Here is an 18,747-nt window from a genome sequence, read left to right on the forward strand (position 1 = left end):
CTGTATTTGAAATAATATTGCAACTCTCTTATTCTTTAAATAAAGGTATTTTTCAAATTACTTGGAATACATTATTTTTTTCTTATTACTATTATAGATGTAATGAAAATTTCAATTTCCAGATCAACTATATAAGCAAAGATATATGCTTCTTTAATAGCACTAACCAATAATAATAAAACTGGCATTGTAGCTGAACAAATATAAAGCGACCATAAAGAAGAATCATTAAAGAGTCAATAAATGTGACAGTCAGTAATACTTCATTTATTATTGTACTTCAATATTTAGTTTTATGCTCATTTTAAATATCATTAAACGATGGACTAGTAACATATTGTTTTAACAGAATCTTTTGTATTTTAATCAGATTTATGTGTCTATGCATAAATTTTTGATCAAGCAAACTTTATTTAAAGCAGTCATAAGTAAATAATGCATTCTACCAAAATTACATCCACTGCGATTTTGCAAAGCAATAAAATTTATTGTATAGATTTCTTAAACTAAAAATCTCAGACACATGTACTTTGAAAATAAATATTCTTTTAGTATTAAATTCTTATTTTACCAATTCATTTATGGACTCTACATTGATTTTATTTGACGGCTGGTGGAAAATTTTGGTGGAAAATCAGAAATCAGAAAAAAAGTTATTTTAAAACTTAAAACGGGAGGAAATTATGAAGTTATGTTATTTACTGAGCAATATAACGTCGAAAATATTTTTAAAAAGTTCCAAAGTTTGTGAATTAACGGAAAAAGTAACATCATAAACACATTTACAAGAACAAATTTTCGTAACTACAATTGAACAAAAGGTCTAAATTATTGTTTACTGATACGCAGATTAGTGATAGCTGACTACAAAAACATGTTCATTTAAAGCAACTTAACATGTATATAAAATGTGTTTGATTTAAAAAATTGCTTCATTATTTTATGAATGAAATAAAATACTTATCCTGAAAGTAATTTGGTAATGTTATAATCATACCAAGTAACAGCAAGTACAGTAGAAAGAAACCTGCTGCTTACTGAGCATTGAAATTGTTAGCTTTGCACAGATGGGAATCTTTTGAAAATAAAGATGATGAAATGGCGAAAAATGACATAAGGAATCAATTTTCCACCAAATGTGGGAACTTTTCTTCCCCATTGGATATTGTGGTACAAAATATATTATAATATGTTTATAAAATATTCAAAAATTGAAATTGATTAATTAAATGGATTATTTTCATATATTATAATTATTTTTAGGTGCTGAAAAATGTCATTATTAATATTTACAAAATATGGTCAAATAATAAATTAGGAAATATTTTAGTTTTTTACTTTTGATTTTCAGTTATTTAATAGAATTTATCTAATTTTATTAATATAATTTCTAATTTATGTAATAGTTATCTAATTTAATTAAAGAGAAACTTTTGCTAAATCCTTTTGTATTTCCTGCTGCAGTCCAAAGTCAACTGCTACTGCAGTATAAAGTTCTTGACCATTTTCTAAAAATCTCTAATTTTTCAGTTTGAATGCAAATAAAAATTTTCAAACTGATGACATCCTAGTCTACAACTGTTTCCATTTGCTTATAACAACCATCTGCTTTCGGTCTTTGATGTCAGTACTTTGTTACAATTATTTTTCAGTTTTTAATGTAATAAGTATGAAAATATTGTGCAAATTTGCACAAAATAGCTGATGCTATTAATAGAATTGATTATTATATGGAGATTTATTCAAATTTAATTTAATCTCACTGTTGTAAATCACTAAAGCTACATAAAAATGACATAATATAACTATGCTGATATAACTCAGAGATATTATTGAATCATACATAAAATGTTGTTTCCTGAATAATTTTTTGAAGCAAATAAATGGATTAGAACAGGGGTTCCCAAAGTTCTGTGGACTGCGACCCACTTTTTAAGCATCAAGCTTTCTTAGCTCACCTAGCTCCAACAAACATGAAAGACTGATTAGCTTCGATCATTTTGGTGTTATCAAACCAAAATTATGAACTAAATTTCATTACTTTATTATTCATACTGGGATACATGCGAAGAATGGGCTTTCTTTCAGGTTGCCTTGTCACGGCATCTATGTCCACTTCGATAGCCGTCATTTTCAGACGCAAGGAATCAGATAACTGAAGTCGATTTTAAAATTGGGTCTTAATGGTAACCATCACAGAAAAACCAATTTCACAGAAGTATGATGATGTGAATGGAAACAGAACTTTCAAAGCTGCAGCTGAACTATTTGGATAAGTTTGCAGAACATCATCCAAAATTGCGTCAACTTATTACGGTTAAAATTCATTTTTAACACTGTATCTTCAGACAGATCGATGAGTTCTTTGTTAGCTACTGTCGACTTTCCTGTCGATATGTCGCTTTGAAAGGGATTCTCCATCCAGGAAATTGGTTGACATATTTTCATTTCATCAAGGAAGTATTCATGAAACTTTTCTTTCAATGCATGCAAGTAAGTGCACATCAGGTCTGTAGGTTTCACCCCACTATCGATGATAAAGGTTTAAAATGTTTCTTAAACAGTCGAAATTGCCGTCTTTAAATTTTGTCTCCAATAAATCAAGTTTTCCTTTGAAGCTTCAAATTTTGACATGAGTCACAATATATATCCCTTTCTTCAAATCCTTGCAGATGCAAATTTAGCTGTTAAAATTGAAATATGTTATACAGCGTGTTGAAAATTTCCTTGCCTTGAAAGTCGCGACAAACAAAATTTGTCTAATGATCCACCAATAGACCGCGACCCATAGTTTGAGAACCACTGGATTAAACTGCTTCATTATTACTACGAATTGAATATAACACTATAAACTTCATTGAATGCATCTGCTTGCATAAGTAATTCATTCGTTATTAAAAGTATTTTTAGTTTAATTAGAAAATTTATAGATAAAAGAAAAAATACTGTCCAGTGAAATATAGAATCTATATCTTTACTGTTATTAATTAATTTTCCAACTAGTTAACATTTTCTTCAAATTAATTACATTAAAATTGTAGTCAATGCACAACGAACTTATTTGCTTCATTAATATTTCCTCATTTTAACCAGTTTTCACGCATTATATGTTTTGATTATATACATTTTTGTTTAATTATTTATTTGTTTATGTTCAGTTGTCCATTATAAATTTTTAAGAAATCAAAATGAATGACTGAATGAAAATGACGCGAATGAAAATCTGTATAAAAAGTAATTTCAATCATTTTATGGATATTCAAAATTGCTACCAGTTACAGAAGAAAAGGCAAAAAAAATATTTTTATATAAAAAATTAAATTGCTATATACTTTTTTAATAATTAAATATAATTTCAGTCCATTTCAAGCTATGCAAAATTTTAATGAAAACGCAAGTTAAGAATATGTTTAATATTTTATATAATGTCAGTGTTTAATTGAGTATTTAATAAAATGTAAAAATTTTTTTATAATCACTGCACAAGCATTCCCATTGATAGTCTTCTAAGAAACGTTAGTTCATATCTTGTTTTATTTACAAAATTAATTTGTTTTTTAAAGATTTTTCAAATCCAATTAAAATTGCATTAATTAACATTCATTAACAACTGCCTAATTATTAACATGGTCATATAATAAATAATTCTAACATTAAAAAATACACAAAATCAAAAAAGGAACTAGAAGCTTATTACAGTAAATCAGTTTTATTTAAAGCTTTATTTATTACACTAAATATTGAAAAATAAAATAAAATAAAATAAACTGCATGCTAAATCATTTTACAATAATTTCAACAAACAAAAGGAAAACTAAACTGTTCATAAAAGATCAATGTTTCTGAATTAAGTTTATTCCTAAAACTTAGCATTAGAATTGGACAAAAGCATTATTAAAATCAGATAAGGCTAAATTTTCAATGCATTTTCCTATTGGTCGTCGACCGCGTTATCTCATTCGATGATCATGCTGTTTTCTTGGTTTGTCCAACTCGGGCTAAATTTTTAACAAGTTTCTTTATTGGTCATTGACAGCGTTATTACACGGCTTTGCTGTCGTTGCGCTTTATTATTGATTATTGAGAGAGCTATCTTATTGGACGTTCATTCCGTTGTCTGATTGGCTTTTCTTGTCAGGACTTCTAAGCGAACAATCAGTAAAAGCGGGTGCCTAAAAGAACAACGTAAGCATCCAATGGGATAACGTTGTCAAAAATAATTTACTTATTTTTATGACGTATACAAACAATTTCTTTTCTTAAGAAAAGATAAACATATTTAACGTTCTTTCGTGACATTTACATTTTATTATACTCAAATATATATATTTTCTTATACGTGTATATATACAAAGAATTCAATAAAACGGTTTGGGAAACAGTCGTGAACCAAAGTCACTTCCCACTCGTCCTAGCTGACGACAACAACAAACACCACTTTTCCGGCTTCCACTCTGTCCTACAAAATGATTTCATTGATGTTCAAGTTCTGTCAGTTTTCCCGCTTGATCTATAACTTCACAGGAATAAAAATTTCTTACCAAATAGTTGCCCAAAATATACTTTCAGGACACTAGTTGCTAATTAGTACTAATTAAATGCTAGCTTCTATAAATTTCTTTCAGCTATTTTAGATATTGTAAAGTATTGCAATTTATAAAAATTCATATTTCGAAGAAGTAAAGTGCAGTTTACTCTATTTTGTATTATACAACTGAGTAACTGTTTGAAAATACAAGCAGTTTGTTTGACAGTTTTTTATTATCGATGTTTATTTAATAGCTAATTTTGAAGTATCTCACACAAACTGAAATTTGCAATTTGACAATTTTTCTATGAAAACATTTCCAGTGTTACCTATTGAATTGAATATAATTAAGTTTTGTGCAGTGTTTACATATTTCAACATTATAAATGAAAAAAATTTTCATATGTGTCATCTTTCTGCTTAAATTTCAAACAACTTGCTTGATTGCTTACTTCCCTTAGATTAATAAATGAAAAAATATTTTTCTTTTAATTTTGTTTTTTTTATTTATATATTTATGTATAATTAATAAATCAAATAAATTTCAATTTCTATTTATGCTAATTAGTAAAAAAGGTTATCGTGTTGCAAGATTGAAACTTTTATTCTATAAATTTCTACAAAAGCATACTGTAAAATTCAATTTGTTTGAGAATGACGTATATCAGCGATTACTTTCTTGTTCAGTTGAAGTAATTCTGTATCATTTGAAGGTTGTTTGTCATTTTTTAAATTCAACGATGCCAATGCCGGTGTTCAGTATTACTTCACATTGTTAAGACAACATTTAATTTGTAACATTGACGTTTGTTTGTAGTTACTCTTTTTGAACATTACGCAGTGTATTATGCAAAAAAATAAAATCATCCATATTTACATTAAACATTCTATGGCCCCTTTTTGAAGGTGAATTATACCAATGCGTTTGCCGAGTGTCGACTTCAGTGTTCACATTGATACACTGTCACAGAATGGTTTTAATTTCCAACAATGGTCCAGTGAATGCGATGAGAATATTTTGGAAAAATTATTAATTTACATGAGCGATACCGGTCAAACCACCGCTTCCGGGCCATTTTTTCAGTGGACCGCTGTCCACTGGGCTGCTTTCTTCGGCCGGGTATGGATTGAATTCTGTTGCTTCTTCCGCGTGTGCTTGCATATTCAAAGCGTCACATTTTATACTTATGACGTACATATGTATTTAGATTCATCTGTATAATTTTGTTTTTTTTCACTTCCAGATAAACTGCTTACGGGAATTGCTTGAGCGGCATCGCGATTTGACAAACCGCAGCGCTGGTCTTAACCGTGTTCATCCATTGCATTGTTGCGCCCTCGGCGTTGGCTGCGTTGATTGTCTTGATGCTTTGATTGCCGCCGGCGCGAAGCCGAACGTGCAGGTGCGCCATTTGCGTTTTTCTCTTTCACTAGGTGTCGCTTTATTTTTTCGTTTGCCAAATTTGATTGGTTGTTACTTGCTGAGCGATGACTTGCCCGAAACATATATATATATTCATTTATTTATATTTTTGTGTGTGTGTGTGTGTGTATGTGTGTGTGTGTGCATTTATATACTAGATGTGCGCGTGTGCGTTTGTGTATGTATGAATATTTGTTTCAGGACATACTTGGTGAAACTGTCGCACACAAGGCTGCTCGTCTTGGACGTGTCGATTTCATTAGCAAATTACTTGCGATTGGCTGTGATTTGAGGTAATGAAAAAAGTGAAATATTGTTAAAATTTCATTTCCGCCCGCGTAGTACCGCTTTCTATCTTTCAGGCTCTTCACCAAGTAAGTTATTTTCGCGTATTCAAATAAAATATAAATGTATATTATGGCGGCGGCGGCTTGTTGAATGGATATTTATTTTAAGCAAAAAAAACACGTGTGACATCTGTAAAATTGATGCCTGATAGCTTGTATGATAAATAAATTGATTAATTAATTGGCTTTGTCGATGAGTTTAGTGTAGTGAATTGGATTGGATTAGCCGCCGCCGAAGTTGCCCAAATGCAAGGACACACCGACTGCGCCGCTTACGCCCATCGTTCTGCCCAACTACAGCAACAAGGCTTGTTTCCACCGTACAATCATCATGATGCACAGAATGGTCAACAACAACAACAACATGATCAATGTTTGAATCAGACGCACCGCACCACCAACAAACTAGAAGATATGATATTATTTTTGGAGTTATTATTTTTTTATTGTTATTTAAATTGTTTTTTTCCATTGGACGCGCTCGTGGTGATTTTTTCTTCGCGTTCGTTTTATGTTGATTAATTGATTAATTAATTTTTATTTGTTCGTCTTGATATTTGTATTTTTAGAATGGCAATTGCGTGCAAGTAGCAGTTGCATTTTTCCAAGAAGAAGGCCTAAATTGATGACGATGTATTTTCATTGTTTTTTCTTTTGTTCCGTTTTAGGCGTTGCATACGAGCGCTACTTGCAGACGGTTAAAGCCGACAGCCAAAACAATCCGTACGCTTATGTCACCGGTATGTACGGATATGTTCCTTTGTTTAGTGATGATATAGCGATGGAACATGAAAATGGCAAAGGGGAGCAGCAGTGCGTTGTTGAACAGGGGCCATGTGTTGTGGCCAACGGCGACGATGCGATTAAATTGCTCAAGGCGACCGCCGCCGCCGCCGGCTCGAAACGCATCGCTGACGCGGACGATGCAGAAACGTTGCAAGCAATTAAGCGAACCAAATGGAGCAACGGTGTCGCTTGAAGGAAAATAAACTATAATGGTACTTCCTTATCATGCAAATTTTTTTGAATCGTTGCTTTTTTTTGTTTCTTTTTATATTTTATTTATGACAGGATATGTTACCGTTTGTCAAATTATTATTACTATTGATTATTATTATTATTATTATTATTATCGCAGCGTCGGAAAACGCACAGAGACGACGCACCGCGATACGTCTGTTTGTTTTCCACTAAGTGTTCTCTTTACTGCTGCTGCTGCTGCTTGTTTGTTTGCTCGCACGAGTAAAATTGTGAATTTTGTTCGATTTTATTTTTCTGATCGCACGCCGCGTTGATCAATTTTCAAAATCTGTGGAACAGACAGAGACGGACAGCATGGCATTGATTTGTCCGGTCTGCGGTTTGGGTTCAGGTCACAGAAGTGAGACTGTCGGTCACAGTACCCAATCGGCCGGCACCCACTGGGGCTGACTTTCGATCTCGGCTACGAGATTCAACAGCTCCAAAACGGCCAGGTCGATGGGACCGTTGACGAGGGTGTGGTCGAAATAGTGGCCGAAATTCGTTTCCAACTTGTCGCTCTGTTCGATGATCAACTGCAAGTCGTCGTCGGCGAAATCACGCTCGTCGTCGCCACTGAGGCCGGCGCGTTTCCGTCGTCTGGTCGCTTTGAACGTGCTGAATTCCGGCGGCCGGACGAACACGACATACGGCTTCAACTGGGCACGGCGGAGCAAAACAATCGCCCGAGGATGTGGATTCAATATGCAAATTCGCCTCTGGCAAATCAACCGCTCGACGCTGTCGAACGTCGTACCGTACAAGTTGCCCTGGAATTCGCCGTACTCGATCAATCGTCGACCCCGGATCCAGTGTTCCATCTGAACCCGGCTGGTGAAACAGTAGTCGACGCCGTCGGTTTCGCCGGCGCGCGGCGGCCGGCTGGTATACGGTACCGTGGCGGCGAACGTGTCCGGCCTGCAGGCAAGCAGGCGTCGCTTCAGCTCGCCCCGACCGACGCCCGGCGCGCCGATCAGCACCAACGGTCGTCTGAAGAAGCCGTCCGGCTTGTACAAAGCTACCGTCTCGTAGGTGTGGATCGTCGCCGTCGCATCGCGGCAGTAGTCGACCACGTCCAACTCGTCGTCTCTCACGTTCACCGGCCCGCCGCCGTGTCCACTCGCTCGCGCATCGTCAACCACTTTTGTACAGTACCTGAAAATCAGAAATTGAAAAAAACAACAACAACTATTTTTCAATTTTCAAATTTGTTTGTCCGATTGCACTTTTGTACATGCGATAATTATTATATTATTAGTAAAAAATGATGAACAAGAAAAGGAAATATTAGCGATCAATCAGTTGAGCAGCATTTTCTATGAAGTGATGTGCGTTCACGTTCTTTTCCCCCAGTGGATCAACAGAAATCAGAATCAAATCATCATCACGTCACGTATCCATAGTGAAAAGAAATGCAATCAAACAATCAATCCTCGTGACAAGCCGCTTTGAAACAAAAACCATTTTTTTGAAAAAAAATTTACAGAATTCTTAATTTTTTTGCCAACTCATCCGAAAAACATCAATCTTACTGTAAGTAAATTGAACACTATCAGCGGGTAGTGGGAGTTAAAATTGAGAAAATCAAACAAAAAATTGCATTATTCCATTTTTCAAACCCACTGAACCAGATGCAAAATGAAACTTGCGTAAAAGTGGAATGCACTACAATGCATGTATATGCAATGTATGTATGTATATGCTTTGTTGCAACTTTTCAGGCAAGTGAAATGAATGATTTTATCGTCCAATTCTACACGCATCAGGGAAAAAATCAATTATCAGTAACCCACTGAAAATTGCCTCCTTGGCAAAGATATGAACAGTGAAAAAAATTTTTTCCCACAACACTTTCGAGCAACAGCATGTGCAAAATAATAATAAGATTGCAAAAATAAACAAGTAATGCAATTTCCTGTACTTCTGTTGTGTACAGAACAAACAGTGTCGATGTTTGGCGCAGAAAGCTATTTTCCCAACGACAAGGTAAAACCGTCATTTCATGCATACAAACTGTTGACAGTGTTTGTTCTACATAAGATGGAATATAAAATTATTTATTTTATCCATATTATCATAAACCGAATAAGCACAACAACAACAACAACAGAAGCAAACAAATTCCACTTTTCTCCCTCTGTTTTGCGTTAAAAATAGAAGTTGAAAATTTTCTACGAAATGTAAAACTTTTTCCTCCAACTGCGCTCCAAATTGATCGACGTGAACATAAATCACTCACCATTGACGCAAGCAAATCAAGAAAAAAAAATTAATAATACTAATATTCAAACTTATAATCAACAGGTTGAACTTGAAGAAAGAACAAGTATTTCACAAATAAGAGGAAAACAAAATTACTCTTATAAATACAGCTAACTATTCGAATTAAAAACAACACTAATAATAAAAACTATATTATGCGTATATTTTTTTTCAAAAACATTCTATTCTATTCTATTCTATTCTATTCTATTATGCATGTATGAATGTATTCGATTAATAATTTTTCAAATTCATTCAATTTCAACAACTGTTGACCTTGCAAAACAGTGTTGCAATTGTGCATTTCGATCACAATCATTTTCAGTCTGCCAAAATGCAACTATTCTAAACCTACATTTCAACAGCATTTTGCAAAAAAATTTCCACACAAACTGTTCACAAATTGAAAAATCAAATTTGAAAAAATCAACTTATCGATATTCAATTTTAACAAAAAAAAATCTGGAAGACAAATTTCAAAGGATGATTTTGAAAATTAATAAAAGATAACACCAAAAATAGCAGGAAGTAATTTTTTGATTTTCAAAAATTTGGCAATGTGCCAAAAGAATTTGTTTTTGTTCCAACCAATCATCGTCGTCGTCGAATGAACAATTAACCAACTAGGAGCCAAAAATAAAAGCACACACAAATGCGCGCGCCTGGAGCATCAATCAACATCAGCGAAACTTTGTTGCGAAAAGTGGAGGGAAAAAATAAAAGCGCATCGCTGTTGCAATTTGGGCAGTTGCAATTGCAAAATTATTAAAATCAAGAGAATTGAAAAGTGGCTAATTTCAAATTTGCACTTCTTGAAAAAAAACACAACTCAATCAATCAACTGTGCCCAATTTACATTCTGTGTGTTATTTATGAACTATATATATTTATTTATTTATTTTTATCGTAAAGAAAAAAAAGTAGATACATTTTTCTGTTGCAACTTTTATAACAATAAAATAAAAATAATATATTCTCAACATCTCATAAATTATTGTATGTTATGATGCTAAATTTAAAAAACAAATAAGTCGGCTCAATTAATGGCAAACAACAGTTCGTTAATTATTGAAATCTGCTGAATATGAATTTGAGTTGCACTACTTTTTCAAAAAATTTTTCAAGATAATAATCTGAACTCACCTGACTTTTCTTGAATTGCTTAAGTTGAGCATGGTGGTGGATCCTTTAGATCGCCTTCGAGTCAAATGACGATTGTGAATTAAATTCTTGCTCGGGATCAAACCCACCCGACCATTGATTTCACCTTCAATTTTAGCTTGCCACCAATTTTCATCATTCGTATCGAACAGTCGTAAAATATCGCCCCGTTTAAACGTTAAACTTGCCTCTGGGCATGGATTCATCTGATCTTCCACTGCACTGTAACTGAACAAAGCTTTCACATGAACCGGCTCATTATCATTAACAATGTCCGATTTCGGTTGACTGGTCTGCGGTGATGTTTCAACGGCAGGTATAAGCTTAAAAGAAAAAAAAAGAAAACTGCACAAAAATTAATTTTAAAAAACAATAAAATATGATAAATAAATTTTATTTGCAAATAATACTTGTTTCAGTTCATCAATTCCGTTATCTTCATTATCTTACTTTGAAGGTGACAAATTCGTTTGAATTATTCAAAAGATTCACAACATCCGATGGTTGTTTCCCGACCACAGAAACGCCATTCACTTCGACAACTTGATCACCAACGTTAATGCATCCACTTCGATCCGCGGCACAGCCGTGCAAAATGCGAGCAATCAATAACGCACCTGTACGTTCATCTAACTGAAGCATCAATAATTAGTTGAACAATTCATTTCAATAAACTTAATTAAAAATATTAATAACAATATTAACACTTATCAACTCCATAATGAAATGCAATTCTCAATTCAAAATTAAACATTCATAATATGTAAAAATATTAAATATTCTTATTTTTCAAAATTACCACGTACACAACTGCATAATTTATCACTTGATCTTGAACATCAAATACTATACCTTTTTCAACTTCATACCAAAAACAATAAGAATCAGTTTTAATATTACGTTACACATAAATCTGCAGTGTTTTTATAATAAATCATCTCTGTAATAACACAGTGTTATCTTTTCTCCAATCAGAGCATCATGCTTAAACTTTACAACTGAAATAAACTGTTTATGTGAATATTTCCATCTTATTTAAATTTCAAAATGTTCAGAAATACTACTCAACCAGTTACACATATTGTACATCACCCATTACTGAAATAACTTATCGCCTACACAACATTCGCATAAATCCCTTTTTTCTGCATAATTATGCAGCCAAATCGAAACGTATTTCCCAGCAGATACTTAATAGGAACACTTTACAAATGTCATTTTACAGAAAATAAAACATCTAGTGTACATTTTATATAAAAAGTTTGCACCTTAATAATAAGTGCATAAAATAATTTCACGATACTTTCAAATTACAAAAATAATAACAGTGGGAGTCATGAAACAAGTGAAATAGAATTAACTATTGAGCTAATGAAGTAAACGAATTCCTCTATATGTTCTAAGAAAAAATCAATAATTGGAGGTCAATCGGATAAGCTGAAAATCAATTCGTGCCCTGCCCAGTGACACGACAGTGTGCAATGGTGAAATGGCGAGCGAAATAAGTTCAGTTGATTGAATATGAACTTGAAACAGAAATTTAACAATTTATCAGTTTCAAAAATAATTTTTTATCCTATACAGCTGATCAACAATGTCACAGAATGACGTACGAAATGTCGTCAAAGTGAGACAACATAATTAAATACTCCAAACAGACAGACACACCCTTGAATTTGATAAATTTCGTTCAAGGCAAACAGGATTAACCTGCCAACCGCAAATCTACGACTACAAAAGCTAAAAGAAGATTAATCAAAAACAACGACCAAAATGTAAATGTAAAATTCTGTCAGAAAAGTCAAATCTGTCATTAACCAATCAATGACTTTATCAACGAACTGTCTTAGGAAAAATTCCACATTTTCCTGCAATACATTTATTATCCATACAATAATGAAAAAAAAATTAAAAATACTACTGAAAAATAAACAGTAAAAAACAGCTAATTTGTATATTAAAAAATAAATTAATAATGATAGTTTGATTTTGAAAAATGGAATTGTACCTTCAACGTAGCCCCAAGTGGTTCGTTGTTTTTGATCAGTCGAACAATTTTCACTGCCATTCCTTCATCCTCGTCCACCTCGTGCGGCACATCCGGAAGGTTGGGACCGTAATGCCTGTGCAAGATCCGATCCAAAATGGTGAACAGCGCCTTCATGTGCGGCTTGCTGAACAGATGAACTAATTCAACCACGGCTGGCGCTGTAGTACTGTTGGTGCGGACCAGTCGCCGTAAACTCGACAACGATTGGTCAAAATTTGAAAAAACACAGCCCAGAGAATGGCGCAACATTCGAGCCCGCATTGCGGCCACAGCTTTCTGTATGCTTTGTACCATCGTTTGCAAGCTGGCAAAATCGTGGCCATTTGGTTCACTTCCTTGCGTTGCGTTTTCCACCGATACGCAACTTTGGCTGGTGTTTTCAAAAATCAAATGATAAAATTGGTAAAATGATTCCGAGACGTCGGACCATTGAACCGATTCCTCTTCCAAAGATGGACAACTTCGCATCGTCGATAGCCAACCCGTTAACCTTTCTCAACAGCAACATACTTACCGTATGACTCATCAAACCTGGAAGTCTTTATTGTTTCCAAATTCTATTACTCATCACGTATACAAATCACATTTTGTATCACTTTTGCAAAGTAAACTTGATTTTTACATTGCATTAATTGCAAAATTTATACTTAATTTGTTAATTTTCATTCTTGCCACTTTTTCAGATGTTCAATTTTGTTCATCAATTTCTCCTTATTTAATGTTGAAATTAATTTTTATCAATATTACATTTGTTTTTGTAATTGCAAACATCTGCAAAACAAAATGCAAACACAACCTTATCATTACTACTAGCATCAAAGATGTGACGTAGTAAAAACAGTTCAGTAAGTGATGTAAAATGTGTTGTCATAATGCAGACGACCTGCTATTAAACATTTCATATTTGCAATATAATTTTGAAAATAATACATTTTACAAGGAAGTACATATCAACACTGATTATTTGTGACAAGAAAACCACATTTATAGCCTTCGACTATAATTCTGTTTTTACTGTAATATCAGAAACTGCTTTTGGAAACATAAAAACACATCACAAAATTAGTTACGCAAAAAAATAATGGAAAAATCTAATAAAAACAAAGTGTAAATATTCAGTTTTATCAGTATCACAGATCACAATTTTAGTTGTTGTAGCATTGATTAGCATCAGTTCATTTATTCTTTTTGTAAAATATTAACAAAAACACTGTTCATTAGATTTGGTTTGATTTGATACAATTATACTGCTGGATGTTTGACTGCAAACCTACCTGATTACCCTAAGATTACAGTAAGATATTCATATATTGACAGTAAGATAGTTCTAAATTAAAAGAATTAAATAAAATACTGACAGTTTTGTATATTTCAGAATTTATTATAGGGATAATATTTTATAATTGAAAATTATGTAAAAAAGATATATGTTGTCAATAATTAGTTCTTCCATCTGAATAAAGAAATGCATAGCACTGCGCATTATAGTTATACATGAAAATCATATATCGTAACAATTCTACAGTATTATGTGTACGTCTTGTTACACGTGTAGGCACAGCAGTTATCGTGTGTTCAAAGTAAGATTTATTCTCTGTTTCCTTTTTCATTATAATAACAGTGTGTTTCCATTTTTTTCAGGTTTGAAGCAGAACAGCGACTCTAAATGTTATTTTATTTGGGCAGGCTGCTGTTCTTTAAAGATGAAAATTCCTGAAACTTGAAATCATCTTTTATTCATAACATCAGCGTGTGATTATAACAATATGAAGAACAGAATGGTGTCCTTGTTGCACTGAACACTAAGCACAATTATCAGTTGGAAGCTGCAAGATAAATGGTTGGAAAATGAAAATGGCGATGCTATTCCAGCTTTTAATATAGTTGCAGACTTTGAAAATGACAGTTGGATTATAATAAAAAAAGAAGTATAGCTGGTTTCATATAATTGAATTAGTTCAACGATAAATCAGTGGCATTTCTTCGCTTTCGTCGAGAATATCTCCAGTCTCATCCATCCGCATATTTTTGTCATTGCTAGCACAGTACGAAGAGGCCATCAGAGATTAAAGAAAATTATAAAGATGGAAAAAGAGAAGAGAGAAAGAAAAGCAACGTCAGTCGCATAATGATGGACAGATAAAGTTTTACATATTTTACACGAAGACTAGTTTTACAGTTTTATTTTCTTCAAAAGGCGCATTGCGCGTATTCTGCAGGGATCATGCATAGGTATCGCGTTTTTAGACGCGAGAAAGTACAATCCCATCCTCTTGGACAGCTAGTTGTCAGATGGATATTTACCGCAATGGGGCCCGTCCTGGAACCAATGTCAGTTGAAAATCAATAACAAAGACGATTCTTTTTCCTGCTTTTGCTTCCCTACTATACAAAGTACATGAAATTTTCTGTTAGCTAGATTTAAGATTTTGTTTCGAAGTGAAAATTCAACCGACTAAGCGGATGAAATCACTGGCAGATGCGTCTGCTTCCTGAGCAACAACCAGCTGGGGGTAAGGTACTGTGACGGTGCTACAAATGGCGAGCTTGACAGGATCGTTGGTCCGGAATGGGTTAGGCTTCCTGATGTGCTCACCAGGTCGTCCAATGTGGAGACGAGACGAAGAGGGGGGCAGTGTGACGGCGCTACACTACGTTGGAAGGTGAAATTGAAAGATCACTGAAGAAATTTACTGGAACCACTACGAATGTGAAATGTTCGTTTGTTAAACACTGAAAACAATTACTGAGCATCACGTCTAAATTCAACATCATTTATCTGCTCTAACTTTTATCAGTGCTGAATATCTATTGATATTATCAGTCCTTGTTTTGTAATTATTCCAATATGAAAATAGAGTTTTACTTATTTACTTTGCCAGTTGATTCTAATTAAAGTAAAAGTTATAAATTTATTTCACTGTTACGATTCAGTTTTGCTTCATTTGCTTGTGCTTTTTTGATAACCTTTTTATGTTACATTTCATTTTTTATTGTGAAACTAGTGCAATTAATGTGACTTCAATAATTAGTCATTTGAAATAATGGCGGGCACAACAATGGAAGCAAGAACCGGTGCTGTATTGGAACGGTGCCGTTTTCAGATAAATCTGTCTCGCTTAAATGCGCTTTGACGGTTCAGAAAAAGAAAATTTTGGTTGGAAAATCTATCAACTAATTACACTTCTGCTAATGTTTTATTTTATTAAATTGTTTTTAATACTACCTAAATGTTTGAAGATATCAATCCGAATGACTACATATGCGTATGGACCATTTGAAACAAAAGTAGAAAGGAAACACTAGTTAAATGCTTCGGCATCTTAATAGTAAATAGGGTTGTCAGAAATATATAACTACTGAGGTGAATTTATTGCTAAAATGCCGACAAACATTAACAGCAGTTCAATATTTGGTTTAAAATTAAAATTTAAGAAAAATAAGTGATACCAAAAAATAATAATGTTCTATTTAAATCGAAGCGCTAAAGTTTTATTAGTAAACTACGTATTAAGAATTCCAGCACCAAAAGTGAACAATTAAACCTTCATACTGTTAATTGTTACAGTAAGCTCATGATTATGTTTCAGAATGCTTGTTTAAGTGATTAACTTCTGTTCACAGTTGTTCAATGGATTGAATTTTTTGAAAAATAGGTTGATAATAATTGAAATATTTTTCAATACAACGTTTATATTGGTAAGTGTGTGTGATTATGGTGTAGTTTTATTATATAGCATGGGCTGATGTGGTATTTGTGATTATTTTCACTTTATGTGTTGGTTTAGAGTAAACTGACATTGGTAATTATTTGTATGTGTTAATTTTTCATTTATATCTGTATTTGTTTTTTTATTGTTTTTACGTTTATGCTGTGCATAAACTGAAAGTAGTGTAATGAATTTTTGTCTTGGATTAGGCAATGAACATTTTTGGGAAGAACAGAAGTAATGATCAGAAAGAATTAGCGCGTAATGTGTGTCGAAAAATAACGCACGAAATGCGTGCTATTGATCGTCAAGTGAATCAAATCAAGCGGGAAGAGGCGAAAGTGAGGAAGGCGATTAAAGTCGCTGCCGAAAAGAATGAAAAGGAAGCTTGTAAAATATTGGCCAAAGAGATTGTTAATTCTCGAAAAGCAGTTGCGAAAATGTACCAGACAAAAGCGCATCTGAATTCGGTTTGTCTTTTTGTGAAAAATCAGGCTGCATCGGTGAATATGATTCAGTCGGTTGAGAAAAGTGCCAACGTAATGAAAAGCTTACAGTACTTGGTAAATTTACCCGAGAGTGCAGCGTCCATGAGAAACTTGAGCAAAGAAATGATGAAAGCGGGTATCATTGAAGAGATTATGGAAGAAGCCATAGATAATGCGACTCAATCTGAAACGGACGACGACGATATTCAAGCCGAAATTGAAAAAATTGTAAACGAAGTCACCCTAGATCCGTTGAAAAATGCTCCTTCTGCAGCATCTCACGAGTTGGAATCGCTCACCACTTCCACTGCTGAAGAAGAGGAAATTGAAGAGGATTTAGACGCAATGCGTGCTCGTTTAGAGGCCTTGAAAAGTTGACGTTCTGTTTTCATTTCTGTATTGTAAGTGCGATTGGTCAAGATTACGGTTTCATAGTTCTGTGAAGTTTTTTTTCAGATTCGATGCTTTTTCAAGAAATTCTTTTTTAATAATAAATCTGCTTTTTGAGTATGCTTGTTTTAAGGAGACATTTGCAATGTGTTGCAATCGCTTACATTTAATATTTATTAGTAATTAAGAATAGCAATAATTTTTGACAAATTTAGGATGCACGTTCAAAAAGATGAACTTACTCACTTTAAGTAAAATTCCATATTTTAAACCATTCCAATAAATGTTTCATAATGAAGTGGATTTTTGTAGGTTTTTCTTAATTTCACTTTATTACCATTCAAAGTACATTTCTTTTTCTATCACGACAATAAAAATCGAAGGAAATGGTGATGTAGAGGATGTTAAAAGCAAATTATTAGTAAAAGGAAATAAATATCCACGTGAAATTCCAGATTTTAAAAAAGGCTATTGCATTTTGTATTTATAAATTCTGAGCAAAATGACAAGCATGTGATAAATTTGGCTTTGACAACTTTATTATAAATGCCGATGTTTGTTATATATGCTATTATTATTATTATTATTGCGTTTTAATTTTCAAAATATGTGACAGTGATTTACTGAAGAAAGTATATGATAAATGTTTCAATATAGAAAAAATTTTTAAGCTTTGAAGTTATGTTTAAATTGTGTTTTTTTCATTAATTAAATTTATGTAATTGTTGTCAAAGTATTTATCAACTGAACTATGCATAATTTAATAATAATAAAATGTTAATGGGCAAAAGTCGGTCAAAAATGTAAAAGGATATCCTCTAAAGCAGATGCGTGCAGCATTATATTTTTATATGCAAATTTCAGCATTTATTTAATAAATAAGTTCTTTTACATTCGGAGAACTTGTTCAAAGAACATAAACCACTACCTCAATGATGCATTGTGCAAAAATGAAAGTTTAGAAAAAAAATTAAAGTCATTTTTACAAAATATTAGTTATATAATTGTATTGCATTTCTGAAACCTGCATGTTTGTGTTTTGAATCACAAACTGAACAAATATGCCTTATTATTAATAATTAATCTGATAAACCGAAATGCACAATTTTTTTCATTTGTTGTTTATCATTTTATGCAGATAAAAAATGTCAACATGACATACGATTGAGTAGCAGATGAAATTGGAAAAATTTTTTTTGCATCTTTATATGTACTATACTATTTCAAATTTTATCAATTTTATTTGTTTTATTAAGCTAAAATTATTTATAGTTGTGTTAATGTTTTCATTTTTGATACTAATAAAGGTTGTTGTTTACTTTTTGAAAGAATTAAAAAAGAATAGCTACTGATTTGAATACTGAATGA

At 32.8% G+C, this 18,747-nt stretch overlaps 4 protein-coding genes across 4 annotated transcripts; 2 read left to right on the plus strand and 2 right to left on the minus strand.

Annotated features, from left to right (window-relative positions):
- Positions 1-581: 581 nt before the first annotated feature.
- Tsp_01991 (ankyrin repeat domain-containing protein 10) lies at positions 582-7,277 on the plus strand. Its single transcript, XM_003377735.1, has 7 exons — positions 582-652; positions 1,531-1,623; positions 2,349-2,493; positions 5,773-5,931; positions 6,153-6,244; positions 6,502-6,644; positions 6,868-7,277. Exons 1-7 carry the CDS (start codon positions 582-584, stop codon positions 7,275-7,277), a joined length of 1,113 nt encoding a protein of 370 aa, XP_003377783.1.
- Positions 7,278-7,692: 415 nt separating this feature from the next.
- Positions 7,693-13,259, minus strand: Tsp_01990 (MAGUK p55 subfamily member 7). Its single transcript, XM_003377736.1, has 5 exons — positions 12,750-13,259; positions 11,192-11,374; positions 10,724-11,064; positions 8,215-8,473; positions 7,693-8,088 (listed from the first exon to the last, which is right to left on the minus strand). Exons 1-5 carry the CDS (start codon positions 13,257-13,259, stop codon positions 7,693-7,695), a joined length of 1,689 nt encoding a protein of 562 aa, XP_003377784.1.
- Positions 13,260-14,981: 1,722 nt separating this feature from the next.
- Positions 14,982-15,563, minus strand: Tsp_01989 (hypothetical protein). The gene is made up of 4 exons (XM_003377737.1): positions 15,486-15,563; positions 15,244-15,442; positions 15,143-15,176; positions 14,982-15,111 (listed from the first exon to the last, which is right to left on the minus strand). Exons 1-4 carry the CDS (start codon positions 15,561-15,563, stop codon positions 14,982-14,984), a joined length of 441 nt encoding a protein of 146 aa, XP_003377785.1.
- Positions 15,564-16,713: 1,150 nt separating this feature from the next.
- Tsp_01988 (charged multivesicular body protein 3) lies at positions 16,714-17,367 on the plus strand. Its single transcript, XM_003377738.1, has one exon. The coding sequence runs from the start codon at positions 16,714-16,716 to the stop codon at positions 17,365-17,367; it is 654 nt and encodes a 217-aa protein (XP_003377786.1).
- Positions 17,368-18,747: the final 1,380 nt, after the last annotated feature.

This window comes from Trichinella spiralis (genome assembly GCF_000181795.1).
Source record: "Trichinella spiralis strain ISS 195 chromosome Unknown Scfld4, whole genome shotgun sequence".
Lineage (NCBI taxonomy): Eukaryota > Metazoa > Nematoda > Enoplea > Trichinellida > Trichinellidae > Trichinella > Trichinella spiralis.